The sequence below is a fragment of the Sinocyclocheilus rhinocerous genome, unplaced genomic scaffold (assembly GCF_001515625.1).
Source record: "Sinocyclocheilus rhinocerous isolate Xijiao unplaced genomic scaffold, SAMN03320098_v1.1 scaffold1733, whole genome shotgun sequence".
NCBI lineage: Eukaryota > Metazoa > Chordata > Actinopteri > Cypriniformes > Cyprinidae > Sinocyclocheilus > Sinocyclocheilus rhinocerous.
The window spans coordinates 72,959-100,873 of NW_015640388.1; the positions used below are offsets into that span (position 1 = coordinate 72,959).

At 36.5% G+C, this 27,915-nt stretch overlaps 2 protein-coding genes across 8 annotated transcripts in view; both read right to left on the minus strand.

Annotated features, from left to right (window-relative positions):
- Window positions 1-6,016, minus strand: part of LOC107752631 (tumor protein 63-like) — a 24,177-nt gene extending 18,161 nt beyond the window's left edge. For all 7 annotated transcript variants that reach the window (XM_016568649.1, XM_016568647.1, XM_016568648.1 and 4 more), the window contains exons 1-2: window positions 5,858-6,016; window positions 203-451 (exon numbers count right to left, since the gene is read on the minus strand). In XM_016568649.1, coding sequence (XP_016424135.1) covers window positions 203-451; window positions 5,858-5,899 — 291 coding nt within the window. In that variant the 5' untranslated portion in view covers window positions 5,900-6,016. The remainder of the gene's footprint in view (window positions 1-202; window positions 452-5,857) is intronic.
- A 9,546-nt stretch (window positions 6,017-15,562) lies between these two features.
- On the minus strand, window positions 15,563-25,511 carry LOC107752649 (tumor protein 63-like). Its single transcript, XM_016568679.1, has 5 exons — window positions 25,450-25,511; window positions 18,474-18,611; window positions 18,190-18,319; window positions 15,831-15,900; window positions 15,563-15,744 (listed from the first exon to the last, which is right to left on the minus strand). Exons 1-5 carry the CDS (start codon window positions 25,500-25,502, stop codon window positions 15,563-15,565), a joined length of 573 nt encoding a protein of 190 aa, XP_016424165.1. The 5' UTR covers window positions 25,503-25,511.
- Between the last annotated feature and the right edge of the window lie 2,404 nt (window positions 25,512-27,915).

Genomic DNA, 27,915 nt, shown 5'->3' on the forward strand with positions numbered 1-27,915 from the left:
ATTTCCCAGTACCATTTAAAGGGTTGCATTCGCACCGAGAGTGTGTACTAAGAAGTGCCGTAAGCCGGTCGACAGCGACGTCATTTGTGCGCAGCATTCAACAACAGAAACAAAGAAGAACAACATTAACAACAGGAGGATTAATAATGTAAAAAGTTATATAAAAGTCATATGTGTCGCACATATAGAGACACTGTCTTACCGTCCAGGTGGCTGATTTGGCTGTGCTGGACTGTTGAAAGGACACATCAAAGGTGTGTGGGCCAGCATAGTCTGTGTTGGATGGGATGGCAGGTGATGGAGACAGGGCTTCGAAGGTGGAACTGGGCTGGGAGTAGGGTGATGGTGCCGTTACGTTGTTCTGAGCATGCTCATTGTTGTAGGGGCTGGTGGAGGTGGAGCCACCATTTTGATCCATGCTGTTGAGAAGCCCCAGGCTTGTATACTGTGGCTAGATGAAAAACAGAGAGTATTTTTATCAGTATAAAATCTTTTCAAGTGTTTACGGTATTAGAAGTGTCATACAAACAAAGACACAATATTCATCAAAACATTAATGAGTTGTTGCCACAATACAGCTTCTTTTCATGTTAATACATCAGGCTATGATGTAATGGTGGGCTTAGAGAAACCGATGATGTGCATAACAGCCAGTGCTTGGTAGACTTAAATAAGTCTTTGTACAGTATGTTCAAGTCAGAGAGAATTATGACTAAAGAGGTTATGCTCTTTATCAAACTGTTCATCAAATAGCCACGTCTGTGTACTTGAGTAAAGAAAGGCAGTAAATGTCCGATTACAGCCACCGATATGTCAACCGTGACAGAAGAGAAGGATTACCACAAGAATAGTGATGCATTATTTAAAAAGGAATAATTTACAGTTATGCTGTCACAGGCCAAAAGATTTATCTAAAACAAAATTAACACTAAAGTTTTAGAAATAAATCCAAGCCATGATTCAGTATGTGGTGATCCAAGAAATTTAAAGTAGCCTAACATCTAACAGGGACTAATGGGGTCTTAAAATTTAGAAGTAGCTAATTCTGGGTTCATTTGAAGTGTCATTTATGACATTCTTTATCCCAGTCATTTTTATTCTATAGGTGTGAAACTGCAGTTGTTTACAATTGTACATTGTACACAACAATTGGTTGTTTACAATGTAAACAACCATCACATTTAGGACCAATTAAGTCTTTAGCCCGCCTTAATTGCTCTAGGTTGTTGGTGAGGTCCACAGGAATGAAGGAAGACTCTAAATGAACTGGAAGATGCAGTAATAACAAAAGGAAGATGGGTACAGCAGGGGGATCGGCAGTAAATGGGCGATACACAGTTCACACGGCTCCTGTTGCCTTGTTCTAGTGAAGGCGCAGAAAGGAATTAAAATGACTGTCATTTGAGAGAAGGAAAAATGTTCTGGAGGTAAGCCAGCCTTTTCCAGCCCCACTCCTCTAGTCCATTCCTTTCCATTTATACACGCCACATTCCTGGATGAGGTGCCATGGTTGTATGGCTCTTTAGACCATCATTAATCTCAACTGAGTCCCTTGTTTATTTCAGGCATACATGGAGACAGCTGTCCAGTTTGCACGCTTATTCCTCTTTCTCTCTCTTTTCCTGTCTCTTTCTCTTTCAATCCTTCACATACAATTCTCCCGGTGCTGCAGGTGGCTCGGGTGAATCACCAGTGGGGCAAAATATACTATAAACATGACTAATGCATACTGTAAAATCATTCATTCATTTTTTCTTTAAAATGGTTGAAAAATATATATATATTTTCTTTTTTTAAGTCTTAAAAGATTAAATATAGATTATTTAAATAGGTTTTTTAGATAGTTATGTATTTTGTACACATACACACCTGAGAGTGAGTCAAATCACTGACCTCAGCATACCTCTCTCTAAGTGCTGTAGGAAATAAGAAAATAGGGGCCATTTGTGATGTACAGACAGGGGTCATTGTGTGTGTGTGTGCTTGTGTGCCACGAGTCTGCTCAGCCTCCTGGAAACAATGAGTCTCAGGCTTTTAAGAGCCTATCTGAAGAAACAATAGACCAGGTCTATTGGCGTATGAAAAGAAGCGTATTGTAAGAGCAGACGCGCATACCCACACAAAAAGAACCCAAACACAAGAGCTGTACCCTCCAGCCTCAACAGTGCTTCTTAAGCACACACATCCTTTACAATGAAGCAATTAGGACATAATGGAATCTTTTGGAGACAGTAAGGCCATGCAAGTCAGTCTGTGTGTCTGATCCCACTATGGAGGTGTAGGGCAGTGCTCAGTCTACTTAAAGCCATTAGCAGTACATTAGCCTTTGTTTGTAATTACAATTGAAGTTGGGCTCTCACAGACATTTTAAACTTACTTAAACTAATCAGAAGAACAATCTGCACATGCCTGTAAACTGTAAAAAATGCAGAGGTAAAAAGTAATGCAACTATAAAAAAATAAATAAAAATAGAGTAGAGATTGTAAAGTATATAAAGTAATGTACTGAAATAACATCTTTGCCTACTGATGTATAACCCCAGGAGCTGGTCTCATGTATCGTAGTAGTAAAATATTCAGATGTTTACAAAAATTCTAAAATGAGTAAATTATCATATGCAATTGCACTTTGTGATTTATTTTAACATACAAGACACATCTGTGAAATTTCCTAATCTCTGAGACTCATTAGAGCTACTCAATGTTGAAGGTTGCACTGATAATAAAGTGAGGGGAAGTTTACCAACTGTGCTAAATACAAAGCAATACTTAAGCATTATTCACATTTCTGTAGACAAAACAAACAAACAAACAAAAACATCTAGTAGAACAACTTATCATTTAGTCCACCTTTTTGATCATATTGTGATTTCCTCTAACACATACTTGTCAAATACTATTCCTCCACAATGCAACAACTATGTAACAACTGCTTTAGCTGCTCTTAAAAATACCAGCATGTTTAGCTTCTTTGGAAAGTGAGCCTCTGGGATGCTTAAGTAGAACCATAAATCTATAATATAACAATATTATATTATTATAATATAACAATATTATAATATAATACAATACAATACAATACAATACTATACTATACTATAATATAAGTAACAAGCTCAAAAAGTAGAGCATCTAGCACCAGCAACACCAAGGTCATGGGTTTGATTCAGAGGGATTGCATGAACTGATAAATGCAACGTAAGTTGCTTCAGATAAAAACGTCTGCCAAATGCATAAACGTAATACTATAATATACCATAATATATAGAGCATATAAAAATCTGTTTTGCTTACAAGCAAAACCCTCTTCATTGCTACTCGTGTCAAATATACATTTGGCCGTTTCTAAAATAAAGGCAATCAAAACAGAGGCAAAGTTAAATGTTTCTTAGAAAATATTACAGCAAAATAATAAATGATTGATTAAGATTTCAAATTCGGCTCTGCACTGACAGTCTCCAATGAATTCCAGGGTAAAATGAAGCATCTCAGTTGCATCTTTTAACAATGCATTCTAACAATGTGCTGTTCACAGATGTCAGCAGTGCCAGCATTACAGTTGATTTTCAGCCTAAAATGCTATCTGTCTTTTTTCCTGATTCCACAAGATGAATTCTAATGGCCAAAACCACTAAATTCTAACTACTACTTAAGTCTAGAGTTTGAGAGCAAAATGAGTGCTCCTAACTCAAGAGCAGTGGCAGGAGCTGAGGCTGCCCTGGCCTGGGGGGTGAAATGGCTGGCATTCCTGGGTGTGTTCCAGTGACCTGGGCAGTTTGTAACCCGGGATGGGTGTTGAGAACATCTGTGAGGCCTTGATGAGTGACCACAGGGGTGGAAAGCATTAAGCACTAAATTGGGGTGGGGGGAGTGCTCTTATTTTCTTCTCACTTCGTACCCAGTGGGCTGGGCAGAGCAGATGATTGTATCTGTATCTACTACAGTTAAAACAATTACAATTCCTAGACTTCTCAGGATCACTTTGATGCACACATTCTTCAAAGCGGCTCCGCAATCTATCACTCAGACGAGCGGGAGTTTAACCTGAAGCCCTTTCGTTGCGAGAAAGATGGACACATCTTACGGGACAACCTGCTGTCAAAGAGCAAAACCAAAGCTTAAGATAAAACTAAAAGTAAAAAACACTTGGAAATAAAAAAAAAACACTTAAGCTAAACTAAACTAAAGCTTAAGATGCAAGAAATCCAAGAAATTATCAAATTTGATACATTTTGAACATTTGTGGTAAATCAACATTAACAGTACCATATTATTTCTCAAATTCCTTGCATGTCTCCACTTACAACACAAAACATGCATGTCTACGGACCTGTAACCCCTACCATGATTAAAGAGAGTGAGAAACAGAGTGTTTAAAAGCATTAAATCAAAGCTGTGTGGGCAGTGGATTGGTTACCTAAAGCCAGCTTTAAAAACACAAGGAGGGGGGGTAGAAGACCGGACCGTGTTTCTACCAACAGGTTTGTCTCTGAGCTAACAGTGTTGTGTTGACAACAGCTTTGTGCAAGAGCATAGCAGCACTGAAATCACAGTCTGAACTACCACCTGTCAGGAAGGAATGGGGGAGCTTTTAGAGAACAAACACAGATCCGGCCACTATCTTAGACGGCTTAAAACGCTCAAGTTATAAACTTAAGTTGCATTATACTTAAATTATACATTATACTGAAAGTTTTGTTTTATGAAAAATTTGACAACTCATTCAACAGAAGATTTTTTTATTTAATTAAAAAATACACTATTTAAAAAAAAAAAAAGTCAAAACTGTATAATTTTGGGGGAATGATTAAATGTGCTTTTCGTATATCAGTGCTAGCATGTTGCTGCAGTTCAACAAAATACACCCAGAAATTTGATAACTATCATCCATGACAATTCGAAAACACATTAGCAACCTGACACGAAAATCAAGCTTAGCTGTGAAATCATGATCCTTTTGTCACCTCAATCAATTAAATGGCCTTAAAGTGTTATTGTTTTTTTTCCTTTCCTGATATAGCAATGCAATGACTTGAAATGACAAGTGCAATTGCACAAATTAAGCTAAAGAAAGGCTTTAGTGCACCTGCACATATTAAGCTAAAGAAAAAAGTATTCATATACACAAAAAACCTGCTGCAACAGTTTGTAAACAAAGGTAAACATTCAATGAGTGATATTAAGCTTAAGTAAAAGTAGACTCCATTAGTACTTTCTCAAAGCAAACTGCCCAATCGCAGCCCATTGTTCTATACAAACAAGATTATCAGTCTCACCGTCCCAGACAAATCCATTATTTGCCAAATACTTTGACTCAACCCAAGAGCAGTACACCGTAGACAAAACAGCAGCTAGGCAAACCATTAAAGCAATGCACGTTGATTTTTATCTGTACAGAAGCACGTCCGATTTTTCACTCCCACACACCATTATAAAATCCATTATCACAGTTCAAACCAATGACTTAATAAATGCAAACATTTCAATTTCTAAAGTGTCAATATAAACAAAAGATAGTGAATGTGCACAAAGAATTACACAAAGAAATCAAAACCAATAATTAAGTAAAAAAAAAAAAAAAAAACATCACATAGATTCATATGCAAAGTGTCAGACTAGGACCACAAATCACATTTTCATAAGTAACAGAAGTAACAGCATCCCCTCAAATGTTTTTGGTTAACATTGTGAGAGGTGGGAAAAAAAGACGGTACACAATATATATCCCAAAGCCTTTACAAGGCCTACTTTTGATGCCAGTCTTGCCAGTCACTCCAGAGGGTTCCCTGAGAACCCAGAATTTAGTATTGGGACCAACTCAATCTCCAGATGGGCAGTGGTAGCGCAAGGGCCTTACCTCACTGTATGATGTGGGAGGATTGGTCTCCAGGTACAACATATTGGCGCTGAGGTTGAGCAGTGCAGCCGCTGTTTGCTCCACAGGCTCCAGGATTCTTACCCCTTGTTTTTCTTTTATGCCCTTAAAGTGTGATGTGGGCTACAGAGGTGAACGGGACAGGCTTAAAGTCTCTATAGGAATTCAATGGGATTGCCATATATACCAGCGACGAAGAGGGAGGTCCTGAGAAATTACCTGTCCAATACCACACCCTACTTTTGGGAAGGTGTTGCCTGTGTTCAGACTCTTCCTTTAAGATTTAACTCTAAGGAGTTGCGAAGCACTAGACCTAGATGATTTCCAGTGCAACTATTTAATTGCCATTGTCTTTCATTATTGCATCTATTTTTGTTTTTTACGTATAATTTTTTTTAATGTATGAAGTGATTTTATTTTACTTCAATGTTTAAATTTTAAAACAAGTAAAATGTGAATCAAACTAATTAAAAACCAATTAATCTGTGCAAGTGTGATACGCAATGAAATGGGCTCTAACACCTCACAATATTAGTTATCTAATATTTTTTATATATATAAAATATTAGTTATTTAAGGAATTATCTCAGGTCAGCCATTTAATTGACTTATTTTTAATTAAATAATAAAGCACACTTATAATTAAAATAAAATAAATGATCTATAAACTACATTTATTTATTTAATATAATTTGAAAACTTTAATGATTTCAGTATTTGATGACATGATAAAGGGGAAAAATATAATGGATAGAATTGTGAGACCCAGTAAATGACTTTGCACTGAAAAATGGAACCTCCAGATACAAAGTTCTCTCTTGCTTTTGGAGGGAATCATCTTTATAGCTCTAGAATGACCTTAGAGCACTAAATTCTCCCCAGTAGTAGCATCCATAGCCTGTTTGCATAAGAATGAGCCCCTCTCCACCAGCCAAAGAGCCTCCAGCACAGCCATATGACAGTCTCATGAGAAACAATAGGACTACAGTTGACAGCTTGTATCTATCAGAGATGACTAGTGTAGATTTGTTTTGAATAGACTAATGTTGTTTCAGATATGGGTGAACCAACCCACTTTGTGAATATTTAAATGTCTTCATGTTAGATTCATCAGATTGTACAGAAGAAAGGCCATTAAATCAATTTCAGTTCGAGGTAATAACGTATTTTTAGGCGACCAGTCATGAAATGTGTTAAACTGTTAAGGTCCTTGCACACTTTTCTGAGTTTTCAAAAATTTTCTGAGTCAGAAATTTTTATTCGAAATGTACACACGTAAAAAAAAAAGAAAAAAAAAAAACTTTTTTATAAGGTTTTTTTATAAAAAAAATTTAATATGTGGCTCCAGTATCGCTAGCAAAGCATCAAACTGAGCCACTGACATCCTGAAGAAAACTTTGAATCGCCCGGGATAATCCCGTAGCTCCTTCATAAGGAGTTGGAACTCTCCTTAGATTGGATGATGGATCCAATATTTCCTCTTTCTTTTTCTCTTTTTAAGAAGAGAGAGGACAACAAAATCATCCTCACTGCTTGAAGACTCCATTTTGTATTTTTTTTTATTAATACGCATCGGACTCAGTGTGCAAGGTTTCTGTGCATGATGAATTTTTAGGATGATGAATACAAAAAAACGCATATGAAAATTTCGGACTCAGTGTGCAAGGACCTTTACTCTACTCCAGGGGTGTCAAACTCAATTCCTGGGGGCCCGGAGCCCTGCAGAGTTTAGTTCCAACCCTGCTCCAGCACACATACCATGTAGTTTTCAAATAAGCCTGAAGGACTTGATTAGTTTGATCAGGTGTGTTTAATTAGGGTTGAATCTAAACTCTGCAGGGCTCCGGCCCTCCAGGAACTGAGTTTGACATTCCTGCTCTACACCATACATCTCATTTATGATATTTGCCCTGTTAATTATCTGTTATTTCAGCAATTGATTCAACACCATCTTTGCAAAACTACAAACTTGTAAATGAACTCATAGACTAAGTTCTACCAACCAAATGTGCTAAATTCGGTCCGTTTACCAGACTGACTAAAGAGAAAATTGTTCACTTGTGTATTCCTAAGGCTGGCAGTCCCATCCCCATGTACAGCAGTCTCGTGCCACTTAGTCATCTCTGAAATGGGCAGACTGCAACATTAATGCACCATGAGTCACTTTTACAGTATATGGCACTAAACTAACATAAACACTCATTTGAACTTTTACCACCTATATAACACCTAGAGAATTCTTAAATTCTTCAAAATAGCAGCTCACACCCTCCTGGGGGTAGCTATTATTAAGAGCACTTTTGATGGGGGGCAATTAGAATTAGCTAAACTAACTTCTAATTACTTTACAAAAACACTGGCTGCAATCTAAAATAGGGGTTAAGGCCCTCACTGAAGTAGCACTTGTGTGAAATCTTCTGCTATCAACTCAACCGAGGTGTTGTGATTAATTTAGCTGACTGCAGCTGAACTCTTGCAAAAGTCTGAAAATCACTAGAGCTAAATATTCCATGCTTGCTTACAATAGACAATTCATTATGCAGTGTCTACATGACATTTACTATTAATCATGCAACGTTCTCAAAGGAAAATATGAAAACCTGCTAACTTCAGTATTAAATATCCTGGAAGCAAAGCTGTAGAGCTCCATCAATTTACTGTGAATCTATAAGAATCAATGTTACATATACTACACCGTTCAAAAGTTAAGATTTTTTAAAGATACTTTTATTCAGCAAGTGTGCATTAAATTAAACAAGCGACTGTAGAGCATTGCGAAAATTGTAAATTGTGTACTATATTAGAAAATATTCGTATTTCAATTGAATTTTGTTCTTTTGAACTTTAATCAAAGAATGCTGAAAAATGTATCCACAAAATATTAAGCACATTTTTTTCAACATTGCTGATAAATGTTCCTTTACCATCAAAAAAAAAAAAAAAAAGCATAACAGAATGATTTCTGAAGGATCATGTGACACTGAAGACAGGAATAATGGCTTCTGAAAATTCAGCTTTGCCATTACAGGAATAAATTACATTAAAATACAAAACAGTTATTTTAAATTGTAATGTATCAACATTACTGTTTATACAGTATTTCTGATCAAATTAATGCAGACTTTGTGAAACTATGAGAAATTTTTCAAAAAATGTTTTTGAAATTCTAGAATATTTGTCTGCACTTTCATTATTCATATAATCTAAGATTTATTATTCCTATATTCTAAGAGTGTTTATTGCACTGCCTTGAAAGGCTACTCCTGGTTAAGAAGTTATATATGTGTTCCATGGGGGTCAGAGGTGACAGAATTAAGGGACAGCCTCAGGTGGCAATAGTCACAGTGCACAAAGGGCTGAACCCTTAAACCTGACCCACCTAACAATCACAAATTATACCACAGTCTACAGTCAGAAGTAGTAAGCCCCTAAAAAAGGTTTTGCTTTAGGGAGGCATGGCCATTCTTAAAACAGAATATGTAGATTATATTTGCTTAGACAGATCACTGCCAAATGGCTGACTGTTCTGGTTATCAATTGTACATGAGATTGCATGCATCAATTCAATTGGCTTCCATTTTCAAATTTAGATAATGGTGTGGCCTTTTTATTTATTTATTTATTGTCCTATCCACTCTTACTAAAGAGCAAATGTCCCAAACACCCGAAACAATCTGAAAAAAAGATTATTCTTGTCAAGTCAACTCCTATCCATGAGGTGAATATTCATGCACACATGTAAAATAATTAGGCTAAATTAGGCAACTGCTGTCAGGCAATAAATAGGCTCTGCAAAAAGGTGGTGAACCCGACTGAAGCTTCCTGGTGGCTCAGACAAAGGATGCTGCACTTAGATCTATATGGACACTTATAGGACTGTTTGGGCTTACAACTCTAGGATTAGTGAGGTGTCATGTGTCAGGTGGCTAGTGTTTTGAGAGACACCTGTTCAAGAAACTGCATCACCCCTTTAATATAGAAGTGAGAAATAAAGAGGGGTAAGAAATCTGGTTTGTTTGTTTGTTTGTTTATTGGCTAGTATTTTAAGTGAGACCTGTTCAAGAAACTCTGCAGGAGTGAGAGAAAAAGAAGAAGGGTTTATTTGATATAAAATGTTTTTTTCTGGTTATATGACTTGACACATCATTACCTACGGTAGTATGGTGCTTAGATCGGAAAATAATAATTATAAAATAATAATAAAAAAATTTAACAATCTTTTTTCTCTCTTCAGCAGATTTACTTTTGAAAATCCATTGATGTGGCAATCTGCTTTAACGGAGTTCACTAGCTGATGGGTAACAGTGCTATAGTTCAAAGACTAAACACCTGTGGACATCAGAGAGCAAAAGTCAACACCTGTACTCTGAACTTTAGAATTGTTTTACAGCATAATTGGCACTAGTCCTCACTATCCTGTTTTGATCCTTTTCTAGTCTTCGAGGGATGGTTGCATTGTTATTAGTTAAAAGTTATTAGTTTCAAATCATGATGTCTGACCTTAATAAACGTTATCCTTTCAGCCGCTGACCAGAAAAACACGCTATACACAAGAAAAAACATTTGGAAGAAAAATGTTACAAAATGCCAACTCCTACACAATCATACCTCAATGCAGAGCCTTTCAAACAAACCAGGTCAAAGGTCACTGCTGTAATTTTCAGTATGAGAATACTTAAAGATATTTTAGTGATTTAGAATTTTTTTTCTTTAATTTCTTCCTTTATTGTTGTATTTATACGGAGTCATCTAGTTCTTACAAATACTTAACACATCCTAACGCCTTGATGTATATTAGTATACGAGAAAACAGTGTTGGTGGAAAAGGAAGAGAGTGAAGGAAAGGAGAGAGACAGAGGAAAGAGAGAGAGAGAGAGAGAGAGATAAATGGTTAGATGAATTACTCTGTACCTTGCCAGTACTGTTTAATTTCGCTTGAGGCAAACTGGTGGGGTGAAGAGTCAGCAGTGATTTAGCAGTCATGATTTAAACTGTGGAGTTAAGTCTCAAATCAAGAGTCGAAGAGAATTGCATATAAATGTTTTTTTCTTCTTTTTAAGAATTTTTTTTTTAGTGGCTCTGATGATCTGAACTGAACATGCATCAGCACTATGAAAACATTTACACGGAAAACATATCCTTTCAAAAAATTAAATTGGGAGCAACATGAAAGACTGATTTTATTAAATCACAATTTTTTTAATCACAAAAGTTTAAATAATACACAAGAAATTTTTAGAACAAAATAAGATGAACAGTAGCTACAGAATGGATGGATGGCAGTAAGGAAGCACGCCTTAATTATGTGTTCCTGCCAAATGCTGAGTCAGGCTCTACTTGAAAAGAACACTACAAATGACTAATCAAGGGCTAGGGCACAACACAGCCTAAACAAACCATTGCCTCACCACCTTCAAGGTATTCAAGGGACATACTATGTTGAATTCTTGCAGCTCAGCAACACCCAGATCAAAAAATTTACTCAATGGCAGCTTTTTTCTCTCACCAATTTGTTAGTACCCATTTCTAATTATAGTTCCCTTTCAGTCGGTCACTCTCGACGTCACGTCGGATGACAGACGAATTGGGATCTCGCTTAGAGAGACCAATCTACTTTGAGTGTAAACTAAACGAGCCAATGCACATTGGCATGCGATTATTGCATCCAGCTGCCGCTGATCATAGTATAATAAGTAGTATAGTATAAGTAGGCAGCAGATGCAGCGCATATTCAGCTTTTCGCTTCTGAGCCGAGCGTTCACATCGTTCTGCTCCTGACTACTCTACTGCGAGAAGAAGACTGAACGAGTTCAGCTTCGTGTTGGCGGTACGGCGCTTCAGCGGTGGTGGTTTCCCGTGTCGAGTGGGTTGCACACATCAGGCTGCACTACCCCTTGTTTGTGTTGCAGATGATCATCTCCCCTGTGCGCCTCAGCACGCTAAAAGAGCTTTTTCCCTAAAAGAGCAATTTCGGGTGCGTCTTTTTAAAGACGACGTTGCGTGGCAAACTTGACGTTACGTCTTTGTAAAGACGATGTGGGTCTTGCTATAGACAACATATCACCCGGGCGTTTCTGGATGCGGTCATTACCTGGCACTGGGTGATGGTCACGATAAGCGAGATCCCAATTCGTCGGTCATCCGACGTGACGTCGAGAGTGACCGACTGAAAGGGAACGTCTCGGTTACGTATGTAACCCTCGTTCCCTGAAGGAGGGAACGGAGACGTCACGTCCCGTCGCCACAGCTCTGTACCACCGCTGAGCGGCTGGGTCACCGGCTCAGTTCCTCAGCGAAAACCTGAATATGCGGTGCATCTGCTGCCTACTTATACTCACGCTGTGATCAGCAGCAGCTGGATGCAATAATCGCATGCCAATGTGCATTGGCTCATTTAGTTTACACTCGAAGTAGATTGGTCTCTCTAAGCGAGATCCCAATTCGTCGGTCATCCGACGTGACGTCTCCGTTCCCTCCTTCAGGGAACGAGGGTTACCATACGTAACCGAGACGTTATTATGTCACCTAATTTCATTTGATACTGGTTTTGATGGGAGAATAAATAAATAAACGAATAAAAAATAAAAGCAACACTGTGCATTGTACTATTGTGAAAAAGTGTGAATGATACAAGTAAAAGCCGTGGGGCTTAAATCCACCTCTGTCTGGAGTCTTTATATGGGTTGGTGTCACCTACACAAAATAATATAAGGCTGCATATACATACAAGCGGAACAAAACTAAAAACACACTTTTGAACTGCAATTTATATGGACCCCTGGTTGAGCATCACTACTTTAGATCAGGCTACACTGGGCTAAATGTCTTTTGACATTAATAACAAAATGTGAAACAATAAATCTGTGACTTCACTACATTTAGCTGCTCCATCTCACCATGATATTAGCTGAGCTATTTGATGTCAGGACCTAACCTTTCCTCTGTCACATTCCTCCATTCTACCTGACTCCACACCTCTCTTTCTCCTCCCCCATCCCCGATCTCACACAGACAGAATAGGACACAAGCCTCAGTCAGTCACAGCGGCAGGTGCTGCTCTAAATTGTTGCCCTGCAGCTACAGAGAAAGCACACCTACCCAAGAAAGAGCAATTTCAGATTAAAACACAACACCCCTGCATAATACACAGAGGACCCTGAGGGTGCCAAACAGAGCACATCATCCAATAATTAATGAAGGCGGCATACTTTTTTCTTAATTCTTTTTCTTTTGGTGAAGGACTTCACCGATCACTGCTAAGCTGGTTATTAGGAGATAGTTCAGCAAAAAGGAAAATTCTGTCTCAGTATTTTTTGTACATTTAAGAAGTCATTCGGGTCCAATATTCTTCAAGGTCCCACTTTATATTAAGTGGCCCTAATACCTGTGTACTTACATAGTAACTAGATGTGTACATAGTATGTAACCACAGTGTAAGTACACATTGGTACATAGTATCTACTAGGGATGCACCGATACCACTTTTTCCAGTACTCGCCCGATACCGATACTTTTATTTTTGGTACTTGCCGATACCGAGTACCGATACCGATATTTTTATTGCATTTGTACATTTTTTAAATATTGGGTACAGAAACCAAAAGGGTATGTATAATGTTAGTTGGTTAACTTCATTTATCAAATAGATACAGTCAAACCAAAATTTATTCAGACACCTTCAACATTTCTCACATTATCACAGTTTATTCGCTATAGTTTAGAAAATGGTAATAAAATATGACAAGAACTCAGAGTTACACTGTGTCAGAACAAATTCATCTTGATAACGCTAGATAATTCTGATAGAAAGGTATGTAATAGATTACAATCAACCAAAAAATATTCAGACAGCTGTTAGTATGACAGTATTTACACAACTATCAATACTTAGTCGGGCAACCCTTAGCCTCAATGACAGCCTGTAGTCTCCTGGGCATGCTGTCACCCAGCTTCATGAAAACCTCAACTTCAGTTTTTTCCCAGACTCGGTCTGAATAATTTTTGGACCCAAATTTGTATCAATTTTACTGGTAGTCCACTGTATGAAGAATTTTTGGGTATAATTTATCACAATTTACTTTATTTTGCTATCCTCACTTACATAAATGAACTATAGTGTCCTGCACCCACTAGTAAAAAAATATAAAAAATTATATCTGGTCTCTGAATGCTAATTGTTGGAAAAGTTTAATTTTAGTGTGTAAGCAATCGTAAAAAACTGTAAGTTACAGCTACTTTCAAGGCAAATAAAACAATTTACTTACTGTTTTGAGTGACACTTACTTAAAATATTCAAGTTGCCACAAAGGAACCAATGACATTAATAAACCAGTGAGAGGCATAATATGTTGCTAATGTGCAACATAACAACAGAAGCGAAGAAAAGAAAAAGAGTCTTAATAGACTTTTCACTCATTTCCTCCATGTCTGCAGTTATCTTTCACTAGTTGCATTCACTCGTTTCCCAAAGTCATCTTGAATGCTGAATTTTCAATACAACTGATATATCTGAGAGAACATCACATAAGCTAACTTCATAAATTGAGTGTTTTTTTTTTTTTACTCACCATTATAGTGATTAGCGTTCCCTTTGGTTGGGCACTTGGAACTTTATTTATGTTACTATAAATTTCTTTCTGCTAATGCAGTAATGCATCGTGAAGTCAGAGTTATTTGATTTCGAGGGAAGAAAAGTAATAAATAGGTTGCTTTTAGAAGGTGACTGTCTTCTAATTAAATTATTATTATATCTAATTAAAGCATTAGTATGTTTTATTGTGTGTGTTTATTAATGAACTTATTCAAATTTCATTTTTCATAAATACCTTGAGATGCCTTTAACTGGGTTTATATAATTCTTAAATGGTGTGTGGTCATATGCTAAAGTCACACACAGACTTAAACATTCAGCACGTGAATCACAACAATGGTAACAATTCAATTTCATGTATTTTCATTAATTGTAACAATAACCATTTTATTTGCTCTTTTTGTTGTGCTACTACTGACACAAGACAGCAAATAAAATTGGCAAATAAAATCAACAACTGTAAAACAAAGCAACTGCATAATTTATTCTGCCGCAATGCACTCTGGGAGTCAGTGAGTAGCTATGCTGTCATGAGCAAACCTAAATGAAAGGATCAAGTACCCCCTACAGTTCTTTTTTAGTTACTAGAACTCTCGTGTAAGTAAACTATACTAACTAAGCATTTGTCAGTACAACATACTATTCCTATTTCTCTTTACTTAGTTTTTTCAAAGCAATCGGTTTGCATGCTTTTTTTAAGTAAGCCCGACTAATTAGATTTTACAGTGCAGGACATTGGTAACAACACTTTTTGGTAATGAAAGTACAAATGTGTAACAGGACTAACAGCACTTTTTGGTAAAGAAAGTGTTACACTTTATATTAAGTAAACAATTCCTATGGATTTAAAATGTAATTACTCTGATGTTACACAGCAGTGGCCAGTATCACATCTAATTACTATGTAAGCACACAGGTATTAGGGCCACTTAATATAAAGTGGGACCCTCTTCAAAATACCAACAGAATAAAGAAAGTCATACAGGTTTGGAACGACACGAGGGTGAGTAAACAGACAATTTTCACTTTTAGGTGAACTATTCCTTTAACGAGACGGCAACTATGCAAACCGCTGTCTTTCACTGAAAGTTTGTTCTTCAAAGTTTAATGAGCATCATTGCAGCAAACGATTGGCAGGTTGCCACAGTTTCCAGGTTTTCAATCAACACGAATGCTAGCTGGCAAGGGACGGATGTTAGCGTGCCATGCTGCGCACCACGCCCGATCTTTACTGCGAGGAAGATGGGGGCGGGTGGTGTTGTATGGGGGGTATTAATCCCTAGATCAAGAGAAAAGATAATCCCTCAGGGCCAAAGAAGCAAAGCGTTGCTCAGTCTCTCACTTTTTTTCCCCCATCTTTACTACCGGACAACTGCATTCCTCTGCTGGGAGGGGAGCCACAACCACCTAATTCTCCTGCGCGCCCAGAGAAATCCTACAAGGCCTCAACGTCAGCTACAGGTCATACACTTAATGTCAAACTTTCCATTGCTCTTCTGTTGTGTATAAACACAATATTAGAACTAAACGTGTTGATAGAATCTGCCCAAGGGATATACAGATTTTGCACAACCTACATCAAATTTCAGTGTTAAAGATCACAAGAGCAAAAAGCAAACTTTAGAAGAAAAGTAGTTTGACCTAGAAACAAATCTTGTCCAGAGTATGGAAGGAGAAAAATGCTAACTCACATAAAAGAAGAAACTGTCTGATGTGTCGTATTGTTGTAAATCTCCATCTTCATAATTCATTGATCCACTTCAGTCCCTTAGATTTTTATGATCATCCAAAAAAAATATATATTTTTCTTGCATGACACAATGCTACATCTGAAGCACTTCAGATTGGATGTTCCATTGTAGCAAAGCAAGGCTATTGTCATCAGGATTTTATACTTTGCGTGTTCATCTGGATCTGGACATACCTTTTGACTTTGTTGCCACCAAAACTATCCAGAATGACCAGGGAAAACCCATAAACACCCCCAATAAACAGTAACACCCCCACATGCTAGTGCAAGGTAACTGTTTTTGCTGGGGCTTACCACTAAATTCCCCACTACTGAAATTATTCACTTGAGTGATCACACTAAACAAAACCAAGTTTCATAAGTGATAAGATAATTGTTGTAATCTGCTTACAAATTTCATACACATTCCAAAAATGTTTAACTGTTGTTCAATATTTAAAAGCAATTTAGGCAAACTAATATAAAAAAGGCACTAAAACAATTGGACAAGACTATTACAAAAATTCAAACAGTTCTTATTGTATTAAAAATCTAATTATCTACTGTTCCCATCAAAAAAAAAAAAAAAAGCCCGTCTGAGACCATTCAGTGGGAGGTTTTAAAAAATCCCCATGTACATTTGCTTTAAACTTTGCAGGGGATTTTGACAGAATTCAACAATTAAATGCTTCAGCACTGCAAGTAGTAGAAAAACAAATATTGAAAAGATTATTAAATATTTTGTATTAATTGATTTTGTTCATTTAAAAATATCTAAACAACCCTCTACGCACAACTTGGCAATAGAATAGAAGCTTATGTTTGTAAAATGGCACAGCTTTTTAAATATCTGAAAGTACACTCTTAACATCAGTCAATAAAGCATTATAATATAATATTATGATAATCAAGCATTATTTAATGATAGAACTTTAGTAATTAGAATTAAAACTTGTTAACCATGTATAAATGCATATTTGTCATTTTAACTGAATTTAGGAGTGGTGTTGGTATTGTTGGGCATTCAGTGTTTCTGTAAAAAAAAGGGGGGGGGGGTCTAACAATAATACTGACATGATCATAATAATACTTAGAATTCTACTACTAATTAAAATATAAAACACACTAGGTATTAATGAGCTGCTGGGTTCATGAACATTAATCACCTTGTCTGTATTCGCTCAAACTGACTTGCTGAGTTTTGTGCTATGTGAAGTTACAGTAATGGTAAATTTATAAAACAGTCTAGAGTGCTATTTATATGTATACATTTTCATATGCATACATTTATATGTATACGCTGGCATCACTTTTACATTGCATAGGAGTAGGGATGTAACGATTCACTCAACTCTCGATTCGATTCGATTCACGATTTTGATTTCACGATTCGATTCGATTTAAGACAAATTATAAATTAAATGTGTCCTTTTATTATTGCTTAGACAAAATACTGTACGTTTCTTTATATATTCTTTATATAATATAACACTATAATAATATAGCACTTGCATATTATTGCTCTTTTGTTGGTTTTGATTGCTTCTATTGTCGTCATTTGTTAGTCGCCACATAACGAAACAGTGCTTAGAGAGTATACCTACTCACTACTCAGCTACAGCAAAAATGACGCGCATATTGAGGAAACGATGGGGAGGTATATATTTGGGGGAGTCAATAGCCAGTTATCAACAATCTGCTTTGGCTCCTCCTTTTCAAAAAATGAAACCTAACTAAAATGAATACTTAAGACTATTTATTCATTAAAGAAGGTCAGAACTTGCATTTTGCATAATCTGCCATCTTGAAATGCGTCAAGAAAGGGTTTCACAGTAACACCTCTGATCGTAATGACACTGCAATATCCATCAGAGAAGTGAAATTATTGCACTTTGGATTGCCATAACAAAAAACAAACTATTGTTATTGCGGTTTTTAAATGTGAAAATATGTGAAAAGCTGTTTGTGATGTGTTGAGTGAAATGAAGCACTCACTGTAAGTGGCTCCTCAGGCCCACGCATCGTGATGCAGTCCATGCTAATCTGTATTGTATTAGATGCCGATCCGACTGCAGAGCCCTCGGAAAAGTTGAGCTCGATAGGCTGCATTGAATGTAGCGCAGACCTAGAACAGAAACCAGTAAACCGACTTAAAACTGTTTTATGTATATTTATACTTATAACACTTTACAGGTGAACACAGTGGGGGACTACTGTGTTCACCTGTACTTACTTACTCTTAAAGTAAGAGTGAATTTGTAAGATACTTCATAACTCACTGGTCCAGCATCTCCAGCAGCTGGCTGAGGACGTCTTGTCCGAGGATATCTGTACCCTGAGAGCCCTGGCCCTGTGACATGGAGGCCAGGAAAGAACCTTCAGCCCATGAGAGACAGGCTGCTGCTGGTTCTCTCAATCTAAAAAGATGGAAACCAAATTTAAGTCAGAAATCGTGTCCTGATACACTTGGCAGAATTACTATGTAAAATGTTTCTCAGGTGACGAAAAAAAAAATTTAAGAAAAAAGAATACCAGTATTAAGATAAATTTCCAAAATTGCAGGTATTGCATTGGAAACAAATTATCTGAAGAAAATGGGAGTGTTGGCTTTGCCATGCAAAACTCACTTCCAGGGTTTTGGAGGGTGTTGTGGTTAAAATGGTTTAAATGTAAATGATTTGTAAGGGTGTTGCCAGGTTTTCGCTAGAGTAATTTTAGATGGTAGCTTCGGGTTTTTATTAATATTTTGAATTAATTTTTATATTATCAATTTTCATTTTCATTTTAGTAACTTTGTGTGTTTTTGTCATTTTTAATAGTTTTAGTTTTTTGGTAAATATTTTTGTAAATATAAATATTGTCTAAATATTTTTAATTCATTTATATTTCAGGTTTAGTTATTTTTGAAATGCTGTCTCAGCAACTAGCTGAAATAAAATAAGTTATTTTAAATATTTTTATTTAATTTTAGATAACGTTTATTTCAAGAAACAAAAATGTGTGTGTTTGTGTGTATACAGTGGGTACGGAAAGTATTCAGACCCCCTTAAATTTTTCACTCTTTGTTATATTGCTGTGTGTGTGTGTGTGTGTGTGTGTGTGTGTGTGAGCGTCTGGGAGTTGGGGTGTCAACCCATAATCTAACGTTGGCACTCGGGAGTGGGGCTAGAATTCCCCTACATTCTGTGAGGTGGGGAGATATTAATATACTAAGCTATGTAGGCATGCCTAATAAATGCTGAATGCTTTAAGGTCGAAGGATGTCAGATTACTGTATCCTAGACAGAGATACAAAGCAACACTAGTCTTTGATATCACTGTAAACTGACACTTCGATGGCAGCCTTTGAAGATAAACTTCAGTTTATAGTATTTAAAGGGAAAGTTCACCCAAAAATGAAAATTGTGTTGTCATTTACTCACCCTCAATGAGTATGAGTATCTGTATGAGTTTACTCACCCTCAATGAGTATCTGTATGAGTTTTTATATTCTGTTGAACATAAAGCAAGCAAACAAACAAACAAACAGACAAACAATGTTGAAGAAAGTGGGTAACCAAAAAAATAAATAAATGGAAGTCAGTGACTGCCGTCAACTCTTTGGTTACCCACATTCTACGAAATATCTCCTTTTGTGTTCAGCAGAAGAAAGAAATTCATACTGGTTTTTGTGGGTGAGTAAATTACAGGATTTTCATTTTTGGATGAACTATCACACAATGTGTTCCTTAAAGGTGATATTTCACCAAAAATGAAAACGTTCCTGCATTTTTTATTTTATTTATTTATTTTTAAACAATTGGGGCCATTGGGTTTTAACCTCAACATTCTTCTAAACATGCATGCAGGTTTGGAATGACATAAGGCTAAGTTCTGAACACAATTTTCATTTTTGTGTGAACTATCCCTTTAAGGGACAAAATACATGTTCACTTTTTACAATGTAATAAAACCTATTAAAACTACTCCCATTTGCTAGAGGAGGAAAATGGGAGGTGCAAAAGAAGCATTTGGAATTCAGCTTCAATACAATGAAAAATTCCTCTTTCCATTTTCTTTCCATTGGTTCCCCAAACATAGCTCTTCAGAAGAAAAGCAGGGAATATACTCTTTGTCTTTGTTCAGCTGAAGAGGTGTGGCACAAAGTGAATGCTAGAGTTGAATTACTGGGACAACGGTGTGCTGCCAGGCCTGTCACTGGGGATAAAAGCTTTTTCAACCCCAATGTTTACTTTAAGCCTCATAGATATTGTCATTTGGCACACTGGAAGACGCACAAATGCCAAGCCCAATGCGTCAATTGTCACGGTGTGTCCACAGGTCCATACCTCAGCATTCCTACCTCAAATCTAAACCCCACTGCATTTTACACTTTGAACATGAACAATCCGAGGGGCTTTTAAGGGAGTAAGCAAATACAAATAAAAGTTGGGGCCTAATTTACTTACAGCTATTCATATAGTTAATTGTATTAATGAATCAGTAACCCATTACACATACAATAAAAGAGAATGGTGCTATGGAGAACATCGGGTACTTATTGATTGTATGTCATTTTTATAAAATGGGTGGGGTCTTGCACAGATAAACAGAACTGGTTATAACATTGAGATGATTTTGCAACTTTCAAGGCTTTGCAATTTTTGCTTGTTTTTTTTTATATAGATGTTACAAAGTTATAAAAGCAACATAAGTCAATGTAACTATATATTAAAAATGGCTATTAATTATTTCCTGCAGAATTCAATTGTCATATCATAAAAAGGCAGCATCACTGTAGATAATATTTTTAGTATTGGTTTGGTGCACTTTTGATTGTTTTTTTTTATGCTGAAACAAAAACAATCCCTCTAAGTAAGGATGCACTGAATCTGATAGATACCATAAGGACTATAAATACCATAAGATTCTATGTCAAACTAAAGTTAAACCTTGAAAACAAAATAAATAAACAAGCAAATAAATAAAAAAAATTTCAACAAGTGGATTTAAGCATTACAACATTAAGGAACAGCATAAAAATTTATAATTTTTGATATTTTGTAAAGATTACATTTAACAGTGTTATTAAATTAGTGTTTAAGGATTAAAGGGATAGTTCAATAATATTGTACAATACTGTTGTAAATAATGTTCAGTTTCTTGCACAGATCGAACGTTTCGCTACTTAAGACCTCGATATATATTGCCAGGAGCCACGGGTATTCATTTTGTGTTCCTTGATATATATTTTTTTTTCTCAAAAACAGGCAGCTGCTGACTTTTTATGAATCAAGGACCACGTTTCAGCTAAAAATCTTTACTGCTGTACTCAAGAAAAAAAAAAAGTCACCTACATCTTGGATGGCCTGAGGGTGAGTAAATTAACAGCAAATTTTTTGGGTGAACTATCCCTTTAATTCTAATAGGTATTATGGAAGCAATACCATTTTAAATACAGAAAACAACATTAAAATGTTCCTTGTGCTTTAAATCTCTCTAAAAAGCCCTATAAACAACTCAGTAAGATGTAACGGTCAATAAACCAGCGGAAGCAACTTAAGCAAAGTGTTTATGTCACAGGGGTATGTCATCTATATCATATATCATGGAGGACTGTGTTTCATTTATAGTTCTCTGAGAGTGCTAAATGACTCTACAATTGTCAGTACGCTTAGATTTAGCTTTTGCTATCACACTCAACAAAACCACAAAACAAGATACTACTTCTCTTATGTCAGAGAATGTAGTGGCTAATAACTTACACAAGGTTCCAGCAGCTCTCTGTATAGGGATTACATGTGTCTCTCTCTCATTGATATGTTATTGCATTTAATATTGTCAACATTACAGGTTGGTGAGAGCATGAGGACTATATAGATCTCCAGCAGGTGCTGAGTAGCTGCTGTCTCAGGTCACACATTGCGACAGGACATGTTTCAGATCCCTGGCTGAGAACTGAGAGCTAGGTTGACAGCCCTGGTGTCATGACATCATCATCATCATCGTCATCATCATCAAACCTGGGCCAGGGGAATTATACAATTAAAAAGTCGAGTGAGGATGCAAGCTCGGCAAAAGGTCAGAAAACGAAGGATGAACGGATGCTAGACGGCAGATAGAAATACAATATGGGTGACAGAGATTTTCAGCCAAGAATGGCATCATGGTCTCACAAAAGGTGCAGCACCCATGAGTGAAAATATACAGCTTTGATTTCCACCCACAGAAATGACAGGTGAAGTTTATGGGCAGATTTCTGATCCATCATCAGCTAAAGTGGGAATGATCGTTTCATTAATTAAACATCTAGATAATTTATGTTCACTTATTAATTTGATCACACATAATAGCACTCATAAAGCCTGATAAAACAAATAGTGCAACCTGAGAATGAGTAATTCTAGAGTCATGCAGCAAAAGAAAACTGTCATTCTCCGTCAAATTACTGAAGCCAAAATGTGCTCAGATTTCCTCTGAATTCTGCTTTAACACTGTGGCTGCCACATCTGTCATTGTCTCAAATCAGCCATCACATCCCCCAATTTAGCCAAGAAATCGTGCTTTTCATCGTAGCGGGTAATAAAAACCGCAAAAGATTTCAGGGCTTAGCTTCGGTTTTCGATTCCTTTAAAAATGGCATAAACTTCTCAGAGAATAGTCAACTGTAGTTTTTCATTGTGTATATGTGTAGGGTGGGTTTCATCTCTAGCTTCTTTGGAAGCTGTGGGTGGGTGTCTGGTTACTGGGGGAGTTATGCATCCTGCCTGAGGGAGAGGCTGCACTGCATCCTCTTAAACACAGACCAGGCCCCTCGCAGACAGGACGGGGTCAAAAGTCGCAGCTTAACAGGGCTGCCCATTGTCTCCTGACAGGTTGGGCACATCCAGCGATGAAAATGCAATCAAAACAAACAGAGGAGACAATCTGGGGAGACAAGTGAGAGGGACTTCTCCGCTATCTTCATTAATCAGAGACCAGGGAACGTTCAAAGGGATCTGCCGACCCTTCCCTCATCCCTCAAACCTGGAGCTGCAGGATGGACATGGTAGCTCAGACAATGGTGAAGAATGGTGGCCCCCATGATTTCTCCTCGACGCATGCTTTCACTGTGAATGGCCCCAAATTCTATTAAATGTGGCAAAGGAGTGAACTGTCCCAAAGTTAATATGGACTTATTCCACTATGCACTCGTTATTTATTCATTTTCAAAAGTATTAAAAACATTAATGTCTGCTTGTCAATAAGGAATAGTCATGCATTGTTTTGTTTTTTTAATAGTAGATTTTATTCCAATTCAATTCAATTCAAATTCAAATGCAATGCAATGCAATGCAATTCAATTCAGTTCAATTCAATTCAATTCAATATTCAATATTCAATTGTGTGACAATGTGCATTAACTGCTTGGCAAATAAATATTACTCGATAACAAAATCTGCTTAGCATTTTCACCCATTTGATTATTTATCTTTCCAAGATGATCTAATTGATTCGGTAAAAAAATAAAATAAAAGATGGAGCATTTAACTTAAAAAGAAACGCATGTTCATTTTATTTTGAGAACCTCTGTTGATGTTATTTTTACACGTCTGCTTCTCCTGTTTTGTGGTGTAGATTAGACCTACTGATAGCAGCTGGATCAGCCACAAAAACAACCATCTCTGCAGGTATACCCACATGTGCTCATAGGCTAAGACCTAACAACATAGTGGTAAGTGAGGCCGCTTGATGACACAAAGATATATTATGGTAACGATAAGGTTTTACATCAATTACACATGTTTTCTCTAACAGTGGTTTTGTACAGTGGTTTAAAACTTTTTTTGTGAATTTTATCCTTCAGTAAAATTCCAACTTTGTCATTTTTTGCCTTAGATGTTGGGTAAACAAATGAACAATAAAACCACACTAGCATTCAGGCAAGGATCAAAAATATAATTAAAGGTGTATTTTAATCAAAATCAAATCAGGGCAAATTTGGCTAATAATTAAGCCGTCACATGTGTTTTAAATTACACTATTCATTAAATCCATTTTTACTTTCCAATTCAATTCACATTAAAAAAAATGATTTTTTTTTTTCAATTTTTGTTTAATGAATTGTCAATTTTTTAAAACAAATTTAGCTGAAAATTCAATAAATAATGTGTAAGAGCAGGTTCATTTGTGACCACTTTCCTTATATAATAAGTTAAACATGCCTCATAAATGAACATCTTTTTTTTCTTTTCTTGAACAACCTGTAGGGTTGAAAAGATAGCAGTAAAGTAAAGTTAAGTTAAACTTAAAATTGCGTGCCTACACAGAAAGTGACAACTAGCACCAGTTTTTTTGGGAAGCAAATTACTTGATTTACATGACTATACCAGTTGCATGGCTTTCAACTGAAATTTACATGTGTTAGATTAACAATCTTTTTACATTTAAGTTAATTTACACAATATATTTTTGAGAATTTTACAGACCTGAAAAACTGAATAATCAAACATGAACAGATTAAAAAGCATTGATTTTTCCCACCTTACCCTGTGATTACTGTCAACATACCAAATTAAAGAAAGTGGGCACCTCGTTAGAAAAAATATGGTGTCATTGATTTTATATAGGCTAACCTATTTTACCATAATTTATTAGTTAAGAGATTTATAATCAGAGCAGCAAAGGAAAGCTGGTATTTACAAATGCATGTAGTATATGAAACTAGTATTTCAATTGCCTTTTTAAAGAGGTGCCAATACTCCATTGAAATGGAATACTACATTAGAACATCATTAACGATACAAGCATGCAAATTTAATCCCTAGCTATTAATACAGCTTTATTTAGATTTGAACTCTGTTCAGATCCACAGAAACAAATGTCCAGTAGCAAGTGCATGAAGAGCTAACAAAAACAAGCAGGCTGAGGATTGAGTATCTAGACAGTTCACCTTAAACTGCACAAAACGCATTCTTTGTCACCATAAGAACACCACACCTATAAATATCATAGCCAGGCAGCAGCTGGAGAACCAGACACAACTGTTAGCACCTCCAGCATGACAGTAACTCTTTAATGAGGAGAATAAGAACAAACACACTGTTCTGGACCACAGAAACAGGAACGCGGTGCTTTGCGATATGTGCTCATATCTATTTACAAATGAAACAACTAAATAAAACCACATGCACCATGTGTGCATGCCCAAGTAAGTGGTCAAGATAAACCTAGTGACCTTACAAATGGCTTTTCAGAACTGGCCAACAAACTGGCACAAAGTCACTCCCGTCTTACCGTTGAAAGGTTCGCTCTGGGCAGAACTGTACTGCTGCATAAGGAGAGGTCATACTGCCAGACTGAGGTCTTTACTGAGGTCGTCAAGGTTAGCGGCAAGTGCGGACATTTGTACCTTTAAAGAGAGCCTCAGTCAAGTGTCATCCTTCTTCTGTCCTATGCCACAACCCATAATGCGCCATAAAGGGAAGCTTTATAATGTGGACATGGTGTACTAAACTATTGAGTTCAAGACATGGGCGTTTACATGCACACCTACATGAATACTCATTCACAACCAAGTTTATACTAAAGTGACATTTCGACAAAATTAAGTCCTGTCCTTCATTTGTCAATTAGAAATGGACTTGATTGTAAAAACTGGGAGTCCTATACCAAAATGAAACCAGACCCTATTGCAGGCTTGCAGTATTATCGAATAACCTAAGTGGCTAAAAGAAAAAAAGAAAATTTGAACTTCATATTGACTTTACAGTAATATTCTCTTTGATAGTAATTAACCAGCAACTTTCCAATCTCACGTCCTTTGATATATCTTTCCCCACACATGCCAAAGCAGCAAGATATTTTAGACCAACCCCCCTACACACACCCAACACAGAGTTAAGCATATACTGCACACACCCAAGCAGATAACTTTACAAACATCTGCAAATTGTGGGTCCTCATTTTGCCATTCCTGAACAGAATCCAACTTAAACGACATGTTTTGCTCTGCTGTACTTGGCTTTAGTTTATTGGGGGTGACAGATTCCCACATATCCACAACTGAAATGAAAATACTTTTAACTTAATTATCAATGGATACAACCTTAATTATTATACACTTCTATTGTGAACTGGATAAATATTAAATAACTAAATGCATCAGAGAAGTGATTCCTATACCTCTTTTAGGAGGTAGAATCTTTCAGTGCACAGCAAAATAAACCTTATGCGAGTTTGCAATCTAATTAGATAAAAAATAATAGGCTAATATTAAAATTAATTGCAAGAAAAAGCACCTTTCTGTTGAGTTTACCTTGTGGGATGCAAGCAAGCAAACATGAGTGACGTGAAAAGTGTAGTTCGATACAGAAAGGAGCTGGTTCTTCGAACGAATCATTCAAAAAGTCTCACAAACTCAGGAGTTACCTGTTTGAATCAGAATGATGAATCCTTCACTGGATGAACTTGTTGAATCTGTCAGAGCAGTAACTGAATCCACATCTGACTCACTGGCTAAACTTCAGGTAAATATCTGTTTCAGAATGAAGTAAGTTTTGTGTACACGAGGTTTGTGAAACTTGAATCAGTGTACTCACTGAAAAGTGGACGGGGACTCCCATGAAAGACCAGCTGTGTAGATCAAAGAGAACTTGTATGCGGGTGTTTACCAAGATAATAACATATGTCAACAAATTAGTTTTGGGTAATGATCAAAGACTTTTGATTTATTCTGCCACTGTCAGCAGGTTATAGTTACATTCTAAATATTTTCTTATGGAGTTGCAGAATCACGTCATTTTCCTAAAACACAACAATTGTCACATAACCTTGCAAAACGCAGAGCACTCTTTCATAGCCGCACTTTACAACAGTATTTATCAACTGGATATGCCCTTTGACTGAATCAAGACATGAAATACTAATATGCCAAATTGCTAATACTAGCAAAACTACAGAAAAAATACAGAAATATGGAAATCCCACTGCAAACATACTTAACCATTTTTTCTCAAGACACAGTATTTGTTACAATTTCTGTCTACACACACGCACATATTGCATAATGTACATTTGCTTGTGGATATCAAAACATTTTTTTTCCAGTTTTGTGAAAATGTCAAGTTGTCAAGCAACAGTCTGCTGCTTAATGTGTAATATGAATGCCTCTCTAATTAGTGGAATTCTTACTATATAATGTATAATTTTGATGGTATGTGTTAAGTTACATAATACATTTTTTTTTCATTTCTTCTTGTGTTTAAGATTGAGAATGTCTTACTTGATATTGATGTTTGTGTATAATTTTCGGACAGTGTTTTTTTTGTTGTTGTTGTTTGTTTATTTTTGTTTTTTGGAGTGATGTGAACAAACTGGAACTTTTTGATCAGCGGTATGTCTGGTGCAAAAAAAGGCAAGACTTATAAGCAAAACACCACTCTAATTCTCAAAATTTAAGTTTTGGGGGTTGAATAATTTTGTAACAGTGTTTGGAGCCTAATAAACAAACTTCCTATAACAGTTTACTGTTCAGTTGTTTTCATAAAATGTTGTTCATGGCAGCAGAATGTCTTGGAGGTCAAGAGGCTTGAATAATTTAACTGCAGTTTAAAACAGACTAAACCTATTTGGTTAACTTCTGGTTATCAAACTTAGTGACCACAGTTAATGTGATAAACTTCTCATTTTGACTGTAGTTACCTTGGACACCTGTGAGAGGGAAACTGTCTCGCCATTAAAAATCACCTTCAGACCATGCAG

Coding starts and splice junctions, on each gene's coding strand:
- LOC107752649 (XM_016568679.1), bottom strand. CDS start 25,502: ATGACCTCTCCTTATGCAGCAGTACAGTTCTGCCCAGAGCGAACCTTT. Junction 18,320..18,473: donor CTGCTGGAGATGCTGGACCA/GTGAGTTATGAA, acceptor TTTCTGTTCTAG/GTCTGCGCTACATTCAATGC. Junction 15,745..15,830: donor CAGAGGAATGCAGTTGTCCG/GTAGTAAAGATG, acceptor CTCTTGATCTAG/GGATTAATACCCCCCATACA.